We start from the raw sequence: 22244 nt of genomic DNA on the forward strand, positions 1-22244 counted from the left end.
TATCTTGGCCGTTCCCTCTGACCATATCCCCTCCTGTCCCCTGGCTGACTCAGCTTCATCCTTTAGGGCTCTCCCGAGGCCCTGCCATCTCCTGGCAGCCTCCTCAACCTCCCACTTTGTGCCCAGCTCCCATCTGACCACTAGCCTGTGAGAACCCCCCTCCCCGGGCAGGCCAATGTCTGCTTCCCCGGATCAGTGCCATGTCCTCTCTGTTGGACGGTCTAGGGGCAATGCTTGCGACCCGAGAGAATCCTGCGGGGTGGAGACGTGCCTGACTTTGGTCGTGCTAAGTACGCTGCTGGGTGACAGCCATGCACCCTCAGGCGTGTTCCTGCCCATGGAGGGCGGGCTCTCCAGGCACTGACGATGTCTAAGGCCCACTTAGCAACCACGGGTCTATGACCAATCTCCTGGCTCCCACGTGGTGCCGGCCATGCTCTGAGTCAGAGCTTCCAGCTGCTGGCCTGTCCCAAGGGTGGAAACCTGGCCATCCTCAGGGTCTAGTGGCTCTTCATCTGACCCACCCCACCCACCAGGGCAGGGCCACAGAGCCAAGGCAGCCTGCCTGGCGGAACAGGAACCCAGCAGAAGGGGGGCCCTGAGCTCCCCAGCCCTCCAAAGACGTGGTCTGCACTGTGGGTGCCAGGGTCCCACAACCCCAGGGCACCTGCTGACTCTGCCCAGCTCAGAGGCCTGCACCCCTGCCTGAGCCCTTTGTCCCTCACTCAAACCTTCACCTGGTGCACCTCTGGCCCAGCTCTGTCCAGCCAGCCACCTACTCATGCCAGCTGTGGGGCCAGCCCCTCGACACCCACAACCCATCACGCTCCAACCACTGGCGCAGCTGGACCTCAAGCCAATAGGTCACTCACTCAGCAAGTGCATGCCTGGCCGGCCTGGTCAGGCTGCATGCTGGGTGCTGGGCACCTGCATGGGCGCCAGTAGATCCCAACCCAAACCTCCTCACCTTCACCAGCCCAGCTCTGTCTCCTCCAAGACACCTTCCCAGACTGCATGGCCCCATGAGCGCTCCCCTCTTCCCTCCCACCCAGCCCCCTCACCTACTCCACCTCATTAATTGCCCCGGGTGTGTCCTGGTTCCCACAAGGAGGGGGGCTTCATATTGTAACAGAGAACAAATCTGCCTCCACATTGGATGTGCTCCTTCAGTTTTAACCACTGGGCCCTGTTTTCCAGGCTCAGTCTTGCCAGCTCTGCACCTTTTGGGAAACAGTGTTGCCTTTAGCCTGAAATAGACAGGAGAGCCTACTCTCAGGGCTCTGACCTCTAAGGATGCCAGCACTTCTGCACTTCTGCAGAGATGGCAAGTTGCAAAACAGAATAACCTTTGCTTTGTTGGAGGTTTACAGGAACACCAGGGCCTGGCCCACATGGACAGCTGCAAGAACAAAGCATTCCTACAGCAAGAAGTTTGCAACAACGAACCCCACCCTCTCTCTCTCTCGCTCGCTCGCTCGCTCTCTCTTTTTTTTTTTTTTAATAAAAGAAGCCTGTATTCTGACTGGAGCAGGATGGTTCTCCAAGACATTGGTCTGCCATCCTCTTGGCCTCCTGGTTTTCCAAATAAAGTCACTATCCCTTACCCCAACAACTCGTCTCCCGATTTACTGGCCTGTTGTGCAGCAAGCAGAACGAGTTTGGACTCGGTAACAATTTCCCCCGAATTGCTGAGGCAACCCCCAACGCCACCTTAACTGTCACCACAGCGTCCACCCTCATGGTCCTCACTGAAACCACCACCAGCACCATCACCACCACCGTTACCACTGCCAGCACCAGCGCCACCAGTATGATGACCTCATCACCATCACCACCGCCACCATTACCACTCCCAGCGCCCTGCAGCTGCCCTGCGCACCCTCCACTAGTGCAGGCATCCTCCCAGAGCTACCCTGCGCTGTTCCCCAGCCTGTCCGGCAGATCCTGTGAGCTCAGGGCTGTCCACACTCGCTGCTTACCCTGACTGTCAGGCCTCACCCCTGACACTCAAGTCACTTGGGAACACCCCACTCATAGGACTGCATGCCCCTACCACTGACACACACGGGGCCTGCAGGGGTCGGAAAACACAGGGACCAGATGCAGCCAGACGCAGCCCTGCAGGAGACTCCTGTGCCCTAAACTCCACCCAGGAATGCTCCCCACACCCAGATGCCCCCTGCCCCTGCCACAGCAGTGTATCCCGACCCTCACGCACATGTCTGTGGTCCCACCACACAGGACCCCGCCCAGCCCCCTAGACACCAGGGAAACCACTGGCCCAGCAGCCACCAACAGTACCCTTCAGCCAGCACAGGAGAAATCGGGCTGGGAACTGGCTGGCTCTGACAGTGAGCTGGACACCCTTCCGCTTGCCCCCCCTGGCCTGCCTCTTCACTGCCCTCTCCAAGGAAACCAGGGACAGGGATGGGGCAAGGCTGTTAAGGGGCCCAGGACATGCACTTGGGTGAGGACCCCAGGGAGGGGGCTGGGCCTGGGTCCTGAGTGTCCCCCAGGACAGCAGCAGGGCTGGGGTCTGCCCAGGCAGGGAGAGAGCAGACTGGCATGACCCATGGGGCCACCCTGGGCCTGTCAATGGCACTACGTGCCCCAGTCTCCTAAGCCAGGCCGGCCTAAAGGTGCCTGGAGTGAGTCAGGTTTTGAGATAGGACCCAAAAGACTGTGCGGGAAGGTCACACCCTCCACCAGCCAGTCCCAGTGTCTGCTCTGCCAGCTCAGTGAGGGTGCCAAGTGCCCACTAATTAGGGAAACCCCAACCCAACGGAACAGGAGCCACTTAAAGGACTTCTGAGAGCTTTTGTGGTTGCCGTGCATGTGAACCCAGGAGAACAAGACACGGTGGGTATGAACTCTACCCTTCCTGGCGCCTACGTGGGATTAGCGTCAGGCAGAACACCTCCTGAAACGCTGGCATAGCAGGAGGAGCACCGTGGAGGGTGTCTGGCCCAGGCCTGACCTGTACCGACGTCCCTACGCTGGGCCTCACCTCCACTGTTTTCAAGGGATGGCACAGCAGGTGATTTCGAAAGATCTTGCCAGCTCTCACTTTTGTGCTCTATGTAACTCTGGGTTATTCATTTTTAAAATGGGAACTGCACAACACATGCAGCCGCCATGAGTGAAAGACCCAGCGAGCTGTCCGATCAGAACCACAGGAAATGAACTCCCTGGATGTGCTCCTGGCCTTCCTTAACCCCGGCACCAGTCCATCCTCCTGGGCCCGTCCTCCACCCACCCACCCAAACATCTGGGAATTCTGCAAAGATCCCCTTTCCCTTCCTAATGGCCCTGCTCCCAAGGCCCTCACTACCATCGGCCAGCCTGGTGAAGGGGTCTTGGGGGGATGGGGACGTGAGCCCTGTTGGGAGAAGTCACCTCATGTGTACAAGTTGAGCCCGTGTGTGCAAGTGTGTGTGTACAACTGGGGGTGAGACAGGCAGGGGTTTTGTGCTGTGGGTGGAAACCTCTGACTCAGACGTTCCAAGACGAGCATGTCACATGGCTGACAGTTGCACATGGCTGGAAGAGGGGGGGCCCTCCAAGCACATAACACGTGCATAATTACACACAGACGCACACAAGTGACTGCAGATGAGACACGGAATCAGGGCTCAATGTGTAACCAGAGTCAAGACTCAGGGTGTGACCAGTGACCAGGACTCAATCTGAGTCCGGAATCTAGGCTCCATCAGTGACCAGGGACAGAGTCATGGATCACAGTCTATGGATCAAAACATCAAGTACTACTCAGATGATGGTCACATCACTGACGGTGCTCAGCCTCCAGCGGCCCCCCAAACACACAAAATTCTGGAGACACGTGAGAATCTTTCTCACCCAAACACACACAAACACAGGCCCATGAAAGCACAGACCCAATCTCTGGACTCACTGGTGGAAGCCGACCTGGGGTCCTGTCCCTGGTCCCCACTTTAGGAAACACTTGATTCCTCTGAGCCCGTTTATGTGAGGAGTGGCTACTTGGGCATGGAAGGAGGTTCCGTCCAGCAAAGACCAGAGCAAAGGGGGAAGACTGGGGGAGGGGCAGCGACAGACCCCACCCTCCCCTGCCTAGCCCTGGCCTTTGGCCCCAGGCTGTCCAGTTCTGGATCAGATACCGCACTCCTCATCCTGAGCTGGACCTCGGTCCTTCCTAAGCTTCGGCTTCCCCAGATGTAACAGACATAGTTAGCCAGGCTCCTAAGGCCGTACCCAGGACTGAACCGGGAGCTTGTGGGCAAAATGTGTTCTGGGGCACCTTCCCGCTGGCCTCAGAGCCCTGGGCCCAGGCACAGAGACCCTAACAGTGTCATCTACTCAGAGGTGACCTGGGGTGGGCAGTGGGTGGGCCCCCCACACCTGAGGTGGAGGCCATGGCCAGTGATAAGCACCCCATGGACCTGGCTGCAGCCCACTCCCCATCACCTCTCTGACCCCACCTGCAAACAGGCTGACTCTGGTCCCGAGCATGGGAGGCTGAGGCTCCCAGAGGGTGGAATCGGCCCCAGGTCACACAGCCCTGGGGACTGCGAACTTCACACTCACTGGGCTGGCCAGACTGCTCACAGCCTGCTGCCCTGGGGGCCAAGGGGCTGGGTCCACATCTCTGGAAAGAAATTTACCACCAAGATCTTGAAACTCTTCAGGGGACTCAATGCCTAGGGAACAATCAGAAATGTGAGCAGAGCTGTCTTAGCGAGGGTGCTGGGCCACTGGGTGAATGGGCACCCCCAGGGCACTGCAGGCAGCCGTCGAACAGCCAGTGGGGAGGGTTTCCGGCCTGTGGGGAGGGGCTTGTGCTGACATCAGGGGCCAGATTAAACGGACCTGCAGTCACAGTGTAACCTCCCATGATGGCCAGCCTGGGCCCTACAAGCACGTGGGCCCTCTTTCTTCCTTTTTCTTTTTTCAAACTTTTTTGACACTCCACTTTGAACAGAGAGCTTGCACCATGTGCAAAACCCAGAGAAAAGCAGTTGACTGCAACCAAAGCCAGAGAGCCAGTTTCCCAAGGCTATGGGGTCCGCCCCTGCTCTCCCCCAGCCCAGGCCTCTGCCCCAGCCCATCTTCACAACCGCAGACCCAGAGTTGGAAAGGGCAGTGGAGTCTGCTATACGGCCCTGGACACTTCCACCACAGGGTCTTTGCACTGCCTGCTCCTTCTGCCAAAATGCTTGTCCCCAGACAGCCACGTGCACAGTACTGTCAGGCCTCTGCTCAAGCACCACCCCACAGAGGCTTCTGTGAACTTGCCCTGAAAGGCACCTCACCCCACCTGCCACTCGGTATATTAACTCCACTTCCTGGCCTGTGCCATGACCTGACAGTTTCACAGGGATCCATACGTTCCCACTTTCCTGTCCCTCCTCACTGGGGATCAAAGGAGGCTGAGGTCTTGAGTGATTACTGACCACCAACAAGGCAGTCCTCCTAGAGCAGTACCTTGTCAGGGGTCAGTAATCACTGAAGACCAGATGGATGGATGGGAGGATATGTGGATATGTGGATGGGTGGATGGATGGGTGGGTAGATGGACTGATGGATTGGGGGGCTGGATGGGTGGATGAGTGAGTGAATGGGTGGATAGATAGGTGGGTGGATAGCCAAGGGAGAGGATGGATACAAGGTGGGTGGGTGGATACTTGAGCAGGCGGACAGATGGACAGGTGGATGGAGGATGCATGGATGATGGTCACATCCTTCCTGGACAACTTCCATAGTTGCTGACACGCAGCCCTACAAACTGGCCCCACACCCCTTGCAGCCTCCCCCCCGGCACCCATCCATCCTCCTCTCCAAGGTCGCCTACTCGTCCTGGCCTCACGTTCCTCCTGTACCCTCTAGCTTCCACACCTTTGCTCAAAGTGTGTTTCTGCCTAAAGACCTTCCTCCTCTTCTCTGACAGAAAAACACATCCTCCTCTAGGGTCAGCCAGTGTGGGAGCCTCCCTGACCTCCCTGACATACCTCCATCACTGCACCACGCTCAGCAGTAGGGACTTGCCACACGTACCCCCCGGCCCACAGGTGGGCCTGGGGACCGGTGGAACCAGGGATGAGAGAGGCGGGTGGTGACAACGACATGCAGCTCATACAGACCCACCCCAATGGACACCAAACCTCTAGGGGGGAGGCCCAGCCACCACCAGGCCCATGTGACACATTGGGACTCGGTCACTAAGTTCTCTCCCACACCCTGTCACCACAAAGCCCGACCTTCCTCGCTTCTGGATGCTGCCCCCATTATGGGGCTTTTGCACAAACTCTTCTCTGTTACTACGTAGCCCCCCACCTGTCTCTTTGCTTCCTTGTGTCTGACAGGACACCTGGTTCTGGGCACCCACGCAGGGCCCTGTAACTCTAAATCACTGTCTGGTCAGTCCAGCCCGGTGCCCTATGCCTCTCGTTCCCCCTGCTGCAGCACCTGGCCTGGGCTGGTGATACCGCCTGACAAGGAACTGGCCAAGGGCCCCAGAAGCCACCCCCTCTGCTTCCCATCTGATCACTCGGGGCCTCACCCTGCTGCGCCAGTCCTTGGCGGTGCTCTTCCAAAGCTACACCACCTGCCTGTAACCTGGCCGGTGTTGGGGGGACCACCACACCCCTCTGGATCCCCAACCGTGGACTTCCCCGGGTGGGGTGGTAATCCAACTGGGAGGGACCCTGCCGCCTTAGACCCTCACCTGGGCAGGGACACCGTGCAGGACAGAGTGGGGGAGTCAGTGGCCCCCGAACCTGAAGGCAACACCCCTCCGCTGCTAGGTCGGCCTTCCCACAGGCCCACGGCCCTGAGGACACAAAGCGCAGATGAACCTGCAGGAGAGTTTCGGCCCACAGACTACAAGTCTGGTTGGTGGTGCCCTGGGAGGGAGGGGGAGCTTTCAGGCCACCTGCCGGCCCTACGGGCTCCAACCAACCATCACTGCAGGGCCCAACCTGTGCCCAGCGCTCTGCCTACTCTCTTCTTGCAGAGTAAGAGTTTGAGGGGGAAGAACTGAGACCCAGCATGGGGAAGGGACTGGCTCAGGCCCCCAAGCCCTGCTGTGTGGCCTTGGGCAGCTCCTGTCCCCTCTCTGAGCCCGGATGGGGAGCAGTAGCTAAAGCCCAGTTCTAGATGCCCCGGTAGCCACTCCAGCACCTGGATCACCTCGGAGACCGCCTCCCCAAGCCGTCCACACTGAGCCTTTGCCAGCTGCTCCTGGGCTTGGAAGATCGAAGGGTTGGGTGCCATCACTTGCAGGTACCAAGGACTTCCCATGCCAAGAAAGTCCTCTGCAGTCCCCAGTCATGGCCATGGATGACTTACATCCGCACAGTGTGCCACTGGGGACACAGGGTTATGTCAGAGTACAGAGGGTAGAGGAGGACCCTGGAGAGATGGGCTAGGCTGGGTAGGAGACCCCTGTCCCAGCCTGACCATTATCTGGATGTTTGGGTAGTCGATAGAGACACAGCGGATGTAGGTGGGGGCTCCCAGTAGGTGATACCCTCCTCGTCCAGCTCACAGCATCACAGGATGAGGCCTGGGGAGACGGCGGGTCAGCTCTGTCTGCCGATTCGCAGGTGGGTGCCCACCTCAAGCACAGGTGTCCCCACCCATGGCTCCCAGGCACAAGCCCCTCCAGTTGGAACCCTTAGCGCCAGAAGCAGACACTTGCCCGTGGACACATTACAAATGACCCAGCACAAGGGACAGGCCTCCCTAGGTTTCTTTCATTCAAAACATTTCTGAGCAAATGCTTCAGGTCAGGCACTGCACCAGGTCCTGGGACATGGCAAGAGCCACACCTTCAGGGACCCCACCTGCGTGGGGGCAGAGACCTTTCCTATCCAGAGCCCTGGCAAAAACCAATAGCCCGGCAGGTCCTGCTCAGTTCCACCCATGGGGTCAGGGGACCCGATGGCCTGGGTGTGCCGCAGCAGGCACTAGGCAGCCTTGGGGCCGACCGACGTCAGGTGTCGACTGCCTTAAACACGGGCACAGCCTGTGACCCAGAACTTACTCCCAGGGAACCAGGCACAGTTGCACACACACACAGCGATGACCCTAGGCAACTGCCACAACCCTGTCACCCAACAGAAGCCACAGGGCAGGATAGGACACCTGCTCCACCGCATGGTACAGAATCAAAACGAGGGGAAATGTGGTCGTACACGCAGACAAAAGGTCAGACAAGTCACACCATCCCGCGACCTGGGTTTTCTTCACTTTACTTCCTTGGATTTGCAATACGCTACCCAGACATGTATTGTTCTGTAAACAAAACACGCCAGGGGGGGCTGCAACCACAGCTAGGAACACACAGCCCCCACTAGGGGGAGGGGCCCTGGGGGGACAGGGAACCCACAATACACGGGTTTTACAGAAAGTAAACAGAGGCTCAGGGAGGGTCACTTCCTGAATGTTGCACAGCAAACACAACTCCAAACCTGTGTGCACTCTTCAAATATGAGGGGCAAAGGACATCAACGCTTTGATGTGCCAAGCCCCTTCTGGGAGCGCTCTCTGCCTTTTCCACACCTCCCATCACTCCACAGGGCTGCACCGGGATGAAGACCACCGCGTTCACAGCCAACTTCCTACTTAGTGGTCCTGCACGCCAACGGCTACTGTGTTAACGTCTCTGTGCCTCAGTTTCCCACGTGTCAATGGCTAGCTCCCTAGGGCACTGCACTAAATGGCTGCATGCAGGCACTGGCTCCGGCTGAAAGCTCAGGACACGGTGGTCCTGAGCCCCCGTCCCCTCCCACCTGTACAGCCTCGGCTTCAGGGCACGGGCTGCCTGGGCATGGTCTGGCCATGTTACCTGTGCTGACAGCACCTTGGACCAGAATCTCAAGGGCAGGAGTCCCCCACAACACCCAGCCCTCAGTCCTCACCTGTGGCACTGTGAGGACATGGGACTGCGGCCACCTCTGACCAGGACCTCCTCCCAGAGCACAGCACCGAAGCTGTCCTCATCACAGCTCTCACAGGGCTCTGCCCAGGGGCTGGGACGTGAGTGGGGGTGGTGACAGGAAGAGCAGGGGATAGCTGGTAGCAGGGCCAGGAAGGCCAAGACCCCTCCAGGAAATCCACCATCACAAGGGGAAGTCATTTCCCAGGAGAGCTGAGCCCCACGCCCACCCAGTCTCTCAGGATGCCCCTCCCCAGAGTCCAGCTATGGGGTGGGGGGACCCTCACTGGGACACCGCCGGGTGCTGCATTGCTGGTGCTCATCTTGGGGGCGCTGGCTGTGTCCCCGAAGAAGGACCCTAAGCAGGCACGCTCCCCCTACTGTGTGCCACCACCGCATGTGACACTGCATTTGCTTCCCGACGCCCAGAGTGCCACTTCCCATCCACTGTGGGATGCCGCCACGCATAGAGAACAAGGAGGATGCAGGTACTGGAGCCACAGGGATGAAAGGGCAGGAAGCCACGAGAAGAAAAAAACTGAGACCCAGAGAGTAGAAGCCAAGCTCAGCTTGATACAGGATAAAACAAATGCCTCACACACACTCGTCCCCTCACCATCACCCCACTGCCCCCGGCATCCCCAAGGACACTGCAAGGTCCCACAATGAGATGCCACGCAGTCTCACCCCTCCCTTATGGCTCATGCCCACCAGGACCGCACCCACAGGTCCCTCGGCACGGCCCTGACCTGGGCAGTGCTGCAGGAAGCAGTCTCGAGTTTCCACTTAGTGGCCCTGGCACTCGGCGCCCCTGTACCAAGGCCCGTTGCACATCCATGTGCACTGCTGCCGGCCCAGGGAGCAGCTGGCGGAGCATGGGCTCCAACTTGTCTTTCAGGGATGACCCCTCCCACACACGGATCTGGGACACAGCAGCCCGGCGGTCAGGAGACAAGTGTGGGCCTAGACAGGATTAGTAGTGGGGTGTGATGCAGAGGCCGGGCAGGGAGGGGCAGAGATGCCAGGGAAGTTGGGGTCCGGTGCCCACCCCACTTCCCCCTGGAGGCTCGGTGCCCTCCAGCTTTGTCTACAGGCAGCTGGGCCAGGGTCTCCACTGGCTTTGCATCCAGGTCCCCAGTGTGGGGGCTGGAAATGGAGCTGGAGCCCCAGCTAGGTCTAAAGAGTGAATGAGTGAATGAACGAATGAACGAAAGACACCCCCGGCCATCCAACACTGCCTTACACAACAGGGTGATGGGGTTGAGTATGGTGCTCGGGCACTCTTTCCTGGGCACAGGTCCTCAGGCCCCGCTGCGCTCTCCCCGTGGTCCTCTGTCCAGTTTCCTCTGAGCATCAGTCTCCTCCTCATCCTGCTCCTGCCCCAGCCATGACCTGTGAGCTCTTTCTCCCACGCCCTCCAGGGACAGCAGGAGTGATCAAGCTGTTGCAGCTGCTGGCGGAGCATCAAGCTTAGCCTCCCCCACACCCAGCAGAGACTGGCTGCTGAGGGCCTCCAGGACCCTCTGGCCACCCTCCTTTAGCTCTCTCCTAGGTCTTCTCCATCCTGGCCCTGTTCCCCCAGCAGTCATGACCTCATGCCCCCAAAGGCCTGAGCCCCTTAGTAGCCCCAGTGCCACTGAGGACACGATGAGGGACAGCCTCTAAACACTGGGGAGCCATTGAGGAGTGAGGAGTGGAGAGGCCTCACATCTCGGGCCAGCACTCCAGGCTACACTGATGGGCTCGGGAAGAGGCTGCTTCACCCAGGCTTTCAGTCCAAAGGCCACACTTAAGTTTCCCAGAACACTCCGTCTGCGAGGGACCCTGATGCCACCATCCTATTTATTCTCAAGGTCGCCCTGAGGCCCCTGACCTCCCAGCAAAGCAGGGTCAGGGCAAACTCAACAAGGGCACGGAGCCTCATGAAGCACCTACCGTGGGCCAGGCTCAGGCCGGGCCAGGCACCCAGCATGTGCTGACGTGGTACCCATGTACCAGGAATCAAGGAGATGGCACTGCCAAGGCCCAGCTCTGGGACCCATACTAGATCTGGGCCACTGCCCCACACCACCTACTCCGCCAGGGCTGGAGCAGGGAAGCTGGGCTGCCTGATGGCAGGTCACACCTGGCCTGGCAAGAGGGTCTCCGGTGCCACTTGGAGCCCAGCTTCTCTGTGGCCCCGGGGAGCAGACCCACCTCCTGGAGTGAGAATGAGGACTGTGTAGATCCCAGAGGGTGGGCTCTGGAGCCAAAGGGCCAGGGTCACGTGGTGGCCCACCACCCACTGCCATGGGCCCGTCAAGTACATCCCACCCTGGCCTCACACCCCTCATCTGAGGACGGACTGATGCCTGAAATGGTAAGAGGTGACAGGTGTGGGCACGTTGCTGGGGTCAGAGCTGATCCTAGGGAACCCACTTTGATGGCCAGCAGGTTCAGTGTCCAGGCGCTCTGTTCTGAGGAGGGTGGCTGGAGAGGTGCAGAATCCCCTCCCAGTGGTCCCCGTGCCTGCACTGGGAACTGATCATCAAGGGGGACCTGATGAATGAACTGAAGGCTAGGAAGGGACACCCCTAACTTCCCATATTTGGAAGCCGGGGCTCCTTCTCCCTGCTGAGTCATGCAGCAACTGAGAATTCCACACCCCCCCCACGCCCTCGCAGAAACTTTCCTCTCACAGAGCCCACCCTCTCACCGGCCCCACTTTCCCCTGAACCCAGAGGCAGAGCCCCTCTGCCAAACAAGGGATAGGTAGGAGGGGTGGCTGCAACCTTACTGGGGTGGGCGTGGACTGTGCTTGATCCCTGAGTTCCCAGCTGTGCAGCAGAGGCACAAGGAGGGCCACAGGGCAGGGGCAGGGCTGAGCTCTGCATGGACCCTGACTCTGGGGGCTGGGGGGCCAAGGGGCTGGCTCTGAGCCACATCCTGGGACTGGGCTCAATGCCTTGTGATCCCACAAGGGATGCCTCTCTGCTCTCAATGTTCAGATGGAAAGACACGAGCCTGTCCACGTGAAGTGATGCCATTTCCCCCATTGAGGAGGGCCAAGTGGGACTGGGCCCCTAGTTTTCAAAGAAGGTTGCCCTCCCCAAGGTTGGTTCTCTGGGGAGCACCCTGGGCAAGGAGTCCTGACTCCCCCCTGCGCCTGGCTCTGTGCTGGTCACCTCAGCACACAGAAGCCCTGAGTCTCAGTCCACCCAGGAACCAAATGTTCACTTCACGTACAGCAGAGACAACTGAGGCTCAAAAAGGGGTGGTCCAGACAGCCAGGAGGGTCTGCCCTGGAGACGGTGTGGAGGCCCAAGTCTCAGAAGACAGGTAAAGCCAGGGTCTCAAGGATATTGCACAAATAGGAGTTCACTTTGAACTGGGAATGTCGTGGAAGAACCCTGGGGGCCGGGGTGCAGGAGAAGGGGACTAGACCAGGGCCTGAGGGAAGTCAGGGACCCCCAGGACTGCCTCCATGCGCTCGGGAGAGGGCAGGTGAGCGGCTCTAAAGGTATGACGGCGGAGGCTACCCAGACATCGGGCCTTCATCACTGCCACTTTGCTCGGGTGACCGCAACAGCTCTGTGACCACGCCCATTTGGCAGATGCAGAGAGAGGCCAAGTTACCCCCTAGGCTGACAAGGAGAGGAGCTGGGATCAAACCCAGGATCAGATTCCAAGTGCTCCGTTCGCTGGCCCCCAGACTAAGGCTGCATGCCAAAGTCGACCACAGGGCCCCCTGCTTGGCACTCTAGACCTCAGTGGTTTCCCCTGCTGAGCCATCCCACCCCATCACACTGAGACAAAGGGACAGAGGCCTGGGGTCCAGGAGACAGGACTGGAAGAAGGGCCAGGGTGGGCACGTCCTGCCCATCCCCCTTTGCTGCCCCAGCCCAGTTGTCAAGTGGAAGCCTGAGTGACATGGAAACTGGAAAGGGTGGGAAAGAGAGGATGCCCCTTGGTTCCCATGGCAACTGCTGCAGAGCTCAGTCTTTCAGGATAGACTCAGGTTAGGACTCAGCTGCTAAAATACCCATTATTTCAGGGCTCGTTACCGTGGTGACCCAGGTGGTGAGGATGTGGTGGGAGGAGGCGGTGGAGAGGAGGGAGGGGTCAGATCAGGAGAGGCCTGGCAGGAGGCCACCGGCTCAGAGGACAGACTACCCCCGAGCCTAGACATGAACCTGGTCAAACACTGAGCCCTGATCTTCATCACAGGCTGACTTCTGATCCTGGACACAGGGTGCCTGGCCCCAATAACACACAAGCCCTGATCCTGGTCACAAACCACCCCCCGACCTTGGCCAAGCTTCCACCACAGAGGGACACTCAACTACTGGTGGCTGCTCCGCATCACGTATGGACCCCTGACCTTGGCTGTGCTCCCCTCACAGAGGGACAAGCAGCGAATCGTGGCTTCTACTTGTTATCACTTTTATATCTTTAACGTGTGTCCCACTCACAGCTGACACCTGACAAATGTTATTCAGACTAATGCATCCACAATGGAGGACTGTCCATAAGGACTCCTGGGGCCCACAGTGCTGGGCAGAGGCTCTCAGGATCCCCTTTGCTGGGTGGCCACAGGGCTCCTGGGCTGGGTGGGCTATGAGGGGGCAGCAGACAAGTGGGCAAGGCTGGGGGGTGAGCTGCCCCTCCAGGCCCAGAAGGAAGCAGCCATTCTTCCCTGGCTCAATGCCCCCTCTGTCTGGAAGCCTCGTTTACGTCTCATTACTGGATTAACAGAGCCAACTAATGGTGGCCAGGCAGCCTTGGCCACCCAGGAGAGAGGGTACATGGTGAGGGGGTTCCCAGCATCCATCCTACCCTGGCACCCCAGCCTGGAGGCTGTGGCCTCCCTGGTCCCTGTGGGCCGGGATGAGGGCCCTGGGAGAGGCCCGCATCCTGCTGGGCCTCCCTGCTTCCTGGGGAGAGCTCTCCCCAGCCCAGCAGGTGGGGCAGCAGAGGCAGTGGGTCAGCCCCTGTCCATTCCTGCCCTGCCCTCGCCCAGGACTGTTGCCCAGGCATTCAGGGCGTGCTCCAGGGCCTCTGAAGTTAGGGCTTGTCCTGGGGCATGGGAGTTCCTCCTCAGCCCCTTGCATGGATGTCCAAATGAGGACCACAGGGGACAGGACAGCTCTCTTAATTCCCCCACCAAGTTCCCAGTCCCTCCCATCCCAGCACTCATGGGTCCTGACTTGGCCCATTTGGCCAAGGGTAGGGAAATGCACAAAAGACTACCATAAGAGAGAGAGGGATTCAGAACTGAGAGGCCGGGGGAGCGGGAGGCCAGCTGCAGAGGTGTTGCCAGGCGGGGACAGAAGTGGACGACAGAGGACAGTTGCTCTGGCCCAAGAAACACTTTCCAGCCAGATGCCTGATGTGGCCATTTGGCATTTGGACAGGCCAGGCGGGGGCAGAGCTGAAAACGGCCCACGTGTTGGCCTGGGCCTCCTGACGACTCCTAGCTGGGCTATGGATGGAGGGATACAGGTGAACCAGCCTCCCCTAACCACTGCGAGGGGCGAAGTTCCCTGGCACAGGCTTAGCTGGCAAAATCTGGGATGAGCACCTGCCTGGCTCAGCTGTGTGTCTTCTGAATGACTGCTGGACCTCTCTGGTCTGCATGCCACCGCACCGACACACATGCGTACACACACACTCCCCCTCCCAGTAGAGCACAGTGCAGGAGACACCACAGGTGGCACCACCAGGTGACAAGAGCTGGCCCTGCCCACTGTCTTCCCCCTACAAGCTGTGTGACCCTGGCTCCTGCCTTAACCTCCCTTTGCCTCATTCCACTACGTAGGTATTAATCCAGGGCCTCCTGTGTGCCGGGTTTCATCAGCCAGCGGGGGAAACTCCTCTGCCCTGTTGGGGACTACATCATGGCAGGACGAAGAATAAGTATACAGGAATTACCCAGTGCTCACAGGCGATGCCATGTAGGAGGAGAAAGAGACAGGATGCAGTGAGACTGCGGCTGGGGCTGCTGCCACTTGAAGCAGCATGGTCAGAGGGGTCAGGGTGGCCAGGGCACGACAAGCTGAGGGAGAGGCCCTGTGGGTGTGCCAGCCCAGGGGACAGCCTGTGCAAAGGCCCTGCACAGGTGGCCGCCTCGCTGAGGAGACATCCCCGGGCTGCTGGGAGGAATAAACTGGTTGACAGGTGGTGCTTCCTGCACAAAGAGACACTCAGATGCGGCTGCTGTCACCACCACCAAGATCTTTACTCCCAAGGTCTCAGAGCATTAAGGCCTTTGGAGTCCGGGGCACGCGCACGGGGGTTTGAGCTGCCTCTGGGCCGGGTGGCCGCGTCCTGTCCTGCAGCCAAGCTCCCTGCTTCACATCATGGCAGCCCCAGCCCACAGGCCCTGTGAGCCGTCTTCCCTCAAGGGACTGAGCCCTGCCACACAGCCTCAACACGCGCTTTGTCACAACTGCTGAAATCGGCCTACACACGCACTCACACACGGTGCATGTGAGTACCTCCCACGCTCACACACATGCACAGAAGAACGCAATGCACACACACATACGCTGACATGCTGTAAGGGGGCAGGTGTGACCATGTGCACACACATGCGCCATGCACTGAACACATGCACACACACCCCTTGTGCACACTCCACCCTGAAGGAAGGAGGAAAGCTGCCCCAGCCAAGGTGGCAGTGACCTCCACCTTGCCCAGCCTGAAGATCTGCCCTCAGGCCTCCCACCCCAGCGCTGGGGGCCCTGAAACACGGATGCCCTGAAAATCGGGATTTTCTCATGTGTCCTGGATGCCACACCTGCACCCTCTTCCCGGGGTTCTGGCCACCTCTTCCCTCCTCTCCTGATCCTCTCCAGCACCTCGCTGCTTCAACACGTTTCTACTCTGGGGTACTCGGACAGGGGCCATGAATAGAAACAGCTCCAGGATAACCAGCCTCCTCTCTAACCCCACTTAGGCTATTCTGTGCCTCTACAGGTGCTACTCTGTGGCATCCATGAGTGCCACTGGCTCAGGACCACATCACCTGCTCCCGTGATGACCTGCTGCCAGGAAAGCCCAGCCCAGACTGGCCCCTGTTGCCCTCCCTGCCCTGGCTAAGGCCGCAGCCTCCCGCAACATCCTGGGCTTCCTGCAAAGGGGGGTTCCCCTCCAAGTGTCTGCAGGTCTCCCTACCTGTCCTGCTGCCATGGAGGCCCAACCAGGGTCCCAGTCCACTGATTATGCCCTCCTGCACAGGTTTCCCGCTCACCAAGAAAACCAAACTGCTAAGAAGGTGGACTGTGCCCCAGCCCCTCCTTGCTGGGACCCGCCCAGGACACTGGTTCAACCGCCTTTCCCTCTGACGGCCACAAGGCTTGCCCGCACCTCTTCCAGAATCTTAAAAACAGGTCCCTGACCAAGTCAGCCCAACTCCAGATGACATGCAGTCCCGACACCAGGGACCCCCTCACCCTGCACCTGACACCTGCTTCTTGTGTTTGGGTGTTAGTGCCTCCTCCCTCCCCTGACCTGGAAGGCAGCACCAGGACACAAAGGACTTTCCTTGTGCCTCTTCACTGCCCCTCGTCCCTGGAGCAGAACACCTCCCAGGAGCTGGGGAACTAGCTGTAGGATAAGGATTTGTGCAGCCACAACACATGCAACCCCTAAACTGCATCTCCTGACCACACATCCTGACAGCCCAGTCTCCTCATTTTGCCCCCGTGTCCCAGGAGGCCCCTGCAGACCCTGGCCACAGGCCACAGCAGCCTGCTGGCCTGTCAGAATCGTCCTACCTGCAGAAGAGGAGGGGCCTTCCCCCAGCCAGAAATGAAAAGATCCCTCATCCTGGGAGAAACCAGACCCATCCTGCCCTGAACACTCAGCAAGCACCTCCCAGAGTGCTGGCACCACGCCTGGCCCTGGGGCCACAGGCAGGCACTCCAGGCAGGTTCCTATTCTCACAGTGCAACCGGCTTCCCCGATGGAGCCCTGAGGGATGGGTGGCCAGGGTAGGCCTGAAGAGACCCTCTCCCCACTGCCCTCTGCCCAGGGGGCTGCCACATGGGCCTGTCCCCAACAGTCACTCACCTGGAGCGCATCCCCGCCCTGGTCCTGGGTCAGGCTGGTGAGGCAGTTCTCAGGGCCGCCAGCGACATCACTGGGGTTGTGGCTGCCCATGACCAGGTGCTCCACGGAGAAGTTGTCGCTGGGGTGGGAGGGCCTCACCCTGGGGCCTGATGTCATCGTCCGGGGGCAGCTGTCTCTTGATCTGCAGGAACTGCCTGCTGGCCTGCAGGAAGGCTAGGGGACCCGAGGAATTGCACACCTTCAGCACCTCATCACAGCTCTCCAGGCCCAAGTAGCTGGGTGTGGACTCCAGGAAGGATTCCAACTGGTAGATGCGGACACGGGAGGGCCTGCTGCAGGTGGGCACCTTGGCCACCTTCATGCAGAGCTTGTAGCGGAGCAGGTCCAGGTTGCACGGAGTCCAGGAGGAGTGCAAGGCGTTGGCAGAGAACTCAGCGGCTGCCGAGAAGTACCCGAAGAACTTGCCCTGCACCAGCATGGGGCACGGCCCACCAAAGGACGCACATCCATCTCCGAAGCCACACTTGGCTGGGGCCCAAGCAGCAGCAGCAGCAGATGGAAAACCCACAGGGCGCCCGGGGCAGCGGCCTGGCCCCTCATCCTAGCTGGTGGGGCCGCCAGGGTTCCACAGGCTGAGCAGGAAGGCGTGGGCCAGGCCTTGACATGCCAGGGTCCAGCGGTGAGTAGGGCCAGGCTGGGCTCGGGCCAGGCTGCAGAGCTCTGAGCGGAGGTAGGAAGAAGAGAGGGCTTCAGGCGACCAAGGAGCAGCAGTGGCTCCTAACATCCGGGGCCTGGATGCCAGCCTGGGGCTGCCAGCAGCACCTGGAAGAGAAAGCAGAAGAGAGGACTGTGAACCCTGTGTGGATGTTGGGACTCGAGTATACTGAGGGCAGTGCTACCCCGAACTTGGGGCCCTGACACAGGCCCTGGGCCCTGCTCTCATGCACTTGCTCTATTCACCTGTCTGTCACCTGCCAATGTGTTCATCTGCAGGGGCGGGAGGGGCAGGAAGTCAGGGGCCCGGGCATGTCCTTTCCCACCTAGGCCTGGGTGAGAGTAGTGGGCAGCCCAGGCCAGCGCCACAGGCCACGTGGGCCTCAGATGTGCTCATCTGGACGGACAGACTGGCATGGCCCCTCTGCTCTGGGCCTGCCTGCAAGCCCTGTGGTGACCATGGGGGTCACTCCCATTCTAGGCCTCTGTGGCCTCTCTGACCTCACCCCTTCCCAGCCCCATCTTTCAGGGAAGGATCTGTAAACCCAGCCAGAGGGGATGCAGCACAGGGGAGCAGAGGAGAAAGCTCATTCCAGCCATCCCACAGCCTCCCTGCAGCCCTGTTCTCTGACCCTCAGCCCATGTGGGTGCAAACTCCCCTCCCATCTCTGCCTACTCACATAAAAAGATGACCTATTCTTTGGGGGATGAAGGCAGCGTCAGACCCCGGTCTCTGGCTGTGACACAGAACTGCCTCCTCTTGGCGCCCCCCTATCCTGCTCCCTATCACAGGGCCACACAGGTGCCCACATCAGCCTCCCATCTGTACTCCTGCCAAAAAGCTCCCTTCCTCCTTTATGCCCCACCCAGATTCTCCTGCAGCCACTGGGTCCAGGCTTCTGCCTGGACTGACTCCTGCATCCTGCCTTGGTCAGGTCGGCAAGGTTGCCCTTCCGCCATTTCATGGGGAGGAAACGGAGGCTCAGGCGAAGTCACAGTAAGGAAGGTGGAGTACCCACACCAAACCCCACAGATTGACCCAAAACTCGTGACCCTGGGGTCACCTGCCCTGCTCCAGGAGAGGGTGCTGGCTGTGTGACACCCACTCACACCCAGGGGAGGGGGGCAGCTCCTGGTCCAGGTGAGCGGGGCGCAGCACAGCTGTCCTGGCCTCAGGAAGCCAGCACCACCCTTCCTGGACTTGTCCCCACGTGAACCCTGTGAAGTTCCTTCTGCCTCCAAGCCTCAGTTTTCCTACCCTTCCCAAAGCCCCTGGCCGTCCATTACCCCACACAGCAACGAGGCCAGTAGGCGGAGGCGGGACACTGCAGTCTGTGCCCCAGAGCTGGCCCGGCCTCCTAGTGTTGGCACCGCTGCACTCTGGACCATGCACACACTGGCCTGCCCACAGGGACTCCTTGCTTCTTGCTGCCTGGGCCTAGCTGGCCAGCGACATAAGGTCAGCCACTGCTCCACAGTCCCCTCCTGGCGTCCATCCTAACAGGTCTGTAGGCACGGCAAGAGCTGGGCGTGGCCAGCCTCCGGCTCTGGGCCAACCACCAACCAGGCCAGGACGGCTGGACTTGGGCTGACCCTCTCATGGCTCCGTGGACTCGGGCCCGGCCCTCACCTCCCAGCCTTGGTGTCCCCATCTGTAAGGTGGGAGTTAGGCTTCACGCACTCAACATAAGCGTAAGAGCTATACCTGCTGGTTTACCCAGAGAGGGGACCCCAGGGGGAGAAAGGCTGTTTGGGGATGAAGGGTCACTGGGGGCAGCCCTGTGGGGGCTCTTCAGTGGCAAATGTTCATGTTCTCTGAGAAGGCAACTTGCAAATTGCTCATGCTGCCCCTCTGAGCAGCACTGGGCACACTTGCACTTGACCCCTATCACTGGGAAGCCCGTTCTCCTGCCCTGCCTCTGGACCACTCAGGGGACAGTCTTGGTGGTGGGCAGAGCTACCTGCTCTGCCCTCCTAATCAGTATCTGGGGACAGAGACTGGGGCCAAGGTCCCACAGCGAATCTCACACCTGGCAAGGAGCTCACCCAGCAGGGTGGCAGTGGGACCTGAAATCTCACCTGAGCCTCAGCACCAGCTGCAGCACGCCCTTCCCTGTGCCCAACTTGGTACCTAATGCAGTCACCAGCCCCCACCCCAGGGCCCCAGCCCCGGAACAGACCCTCTTGGATGTCCTGGAAAACCTCAGTAGAAAGTCAAATCACAGTCCAGTGCCTTTCTCACCACCACCCTACGTGACAGCTGCTTCACTCTGTCCTGTCCCCATTGACCAGGGGGGGTCAAGGCTATTTCAAAACCCAGCACCACCCCCCCGAGGGGCTTGTATAGTCTGAGATGGTCAAGGCTGGGCCCACACTCTCCCCTCCTCATTCCAGCCCCTGACAGCCCACACCACAGCCCTCCTGTCTGGAATCTTCGAATTTGGTGCGGCAGGTAATTAGCTTTGTTTGTTTGTATGCTTGTTTGTTTTTTATGTTAATGGAGATACTAGGCCTTGAACCCAGGACCTCGTGGGTGGTAAGTACGCACTGAACCACTCAGCTATCAGCCTCTCCCAGTCCCTTTGGAGTTTTGACGTTTTTTGGTTTTATGACATTTATCTCACTACTTTCAGGAAATCTTTAGGAAAACCTATTTAATCAGGAATTTAGTTGAGTCTAGTACCTGAGAATGTGCTTTATACTAAGATAACTGTATTCGAATTCATCAGTGACAACAGGACAGCGCCTGGAATCAACGTGAATGAAAGTGGCAGTCATTTACAGAAACGCACAAGGACAGTACGAGGCCAAGGGTCCATCGACCACGGGTCTATGCACATGCCTGTCCACGATTCTCAAAGTCCCTGAAGAACAAAAATGGCCATGATCACCTTTGACCCTTCCTCTTTTCTATCTTTATTCCTCACATGTTGTTTCACTTTTCTTCCTCCTCTGTTCTCCATGTTTATATTCATTTAACACAAATGGGTTAGAGAACCACTTTATCTGCTTATGGCCCATGTTAACCCCTTGGTGGAGGCGCATCGGGGCAGTCTGCATCTCAACTAAGGTCACGGCCGCACCTGCAGTCAGCGGGCAGCTCGGCTGGGGCTGACTCACGTGTCTGCTGCTTGGCGCTGGCTCTAGGCGGATCCCCATCTCTTCGGCAAGCTAGCCCGGCCCTCTTCATACGGTGGAGGAAGAGTTCCCAACAGCAAGACGCTTTTTGTGAGTCCATGTAGGGGAGGACTGCACGAAGGACCACAAAGACAATGAGTTATTCGTCACTTACTGAGGGTTATGACTGTCATCGACCACACACGATATTCAAGACTTGAGATAGCATTCCTACCACACACCTACTCTTCTTCTTGAGTTGTTAACCCTCCGTTCTTTAGACCAGCATTTTCCATAGGGTATTAAGAAGTTTGGTAGGGGGTATCTTTGAAATAATCATTGATTTCTTACCCCCACATATTTCTTGCCTCTATCTTTCTCCCTGTCTCAAGCTGTCTTAAGAGACACATCATTTCCTCAGAGAACAGAAGTTACTTAAGAATATGAGGAATAACAGAGCTGTGTGCTGCCTATGAAGTTTAAACACTCAGTTTTGTAGGAAACAAAAACAATTCATGGCAGAAAGATTTAGGTGGGAATCTCATGCGGAAAGCCCAGAACAATGAGGTGTACAGGACATGGGCACCATTTCCTGCATAGAAAATAAGAGGAATCAGGAAGCCCTCACAGAACAGCTAACTCGCATCTCTAAGATCGAGCCTGGTAGAGCCACACAACTTTCTGCACCTCAACATGGAACAGATCAGGGAAACGATTCCATCAATCTGAGAATGGTAGGGGAGGAATAAAGTCACTGGATTTGATCAGACAGATCTCAGCAACACCTGCGCAGGCCGGCTCCCCAGGACCAGACAGCAACTAGGACAGCTCAGCAGGCGCCCAGTGTACACAGATGACACAGAGGGCCAGGGAAGCGTCATTCCACATCCCACCACCTCCTAACTCTCTGGCAGTAGAAGACTCCAAAGCACAGACACACTCATGGAGAAAATGGAGAGACCTAGCATTGCAACAGATTTGGGAACAAAGAATTAAGCTGTAAATCAAGTGAGTTATTTAAAATTATAGACCAGCATCCATCTTACAGATATCAGTTTGTAGACAGACTGGCCCAACTATATGGAATTCGTGGTCCATGCCTTATTTTCCTAGAAAGGGTTCCACGGTCAAATAGGTTTGAGAAATGCTGTATTTTCCTTTTGGACATCAAAATGCACATTAACATACTGATGTCTTAGGGAAGAATCAGAGTAAAGAAACCCAGTATTTTCTCCATGATTTGACCTGGGAGATTCTTTTGAAGAAACTCTGTTGATGAATGATCCTGGGAACACATATTAGTCAACACTGCTCTCAATTTATCTTAAGTCATAGATTTTACTCTTTCACTCACCTACTCAAAAACCTTCACTGAGTTGCCATGGATCTTTAGATTTTCTTTTCAGGGAAATTTCTTTTTTAAGAGCCTCCACAATGCAGCCTG

The 22244-nt window shown here is 58.3% G+C and overlaps 1 protein-coding gene across 10 annotated transcripts in view; it reads right to left on the minus strand.

Moving 5' to 3' along the window:
* LOC116279758 (adhesion G protein-coupled receptor B1-like) overlaps positions 1-22244 on the minus strand; it is a 120039-nt gene that overhangs the window by 8612 nt on the left and 89183 nt on the right. For 8 of the 10 annotated variants that reach the window (XM_072948923.1, XM_072948922.1, XM_072948918.1 and 5 more), the window contains 2 exons: positions 20804-20932; positions 17242-17791 (listed from right to left, as the gene is read on the minus strand). In XM_072948923.1, coding sequence (XP_072805024.1) covers positions 17571-17791; positions 20804-20932 — 350 coding nt within the window. In that variant the 3' untranslated portion in view covers positions 17242-17570. Of the gene's footprint in view, positions 1-16969; positions 17792-20766; positions 20933-22244 lie in introns of those variants that run through there. The other 2 variants (XM_072948924.1, XM_072948921.1) reach the window with 2 other exon arrangements.

Source organism: Vicugna pacos, chromosome 24 (assembly GCF_048564905.1).
Source record: "Vicugna pacos chromosome 24, VicPac4, whole genome shotgun sequence".
Classification (NCBI taxonomy): domain Eukaryota; kingdom Metazoa; phylum Chordata; class Mammalia; order Artiodactyla; family Camelidae; genus Vicugna; species Vicugna pacos.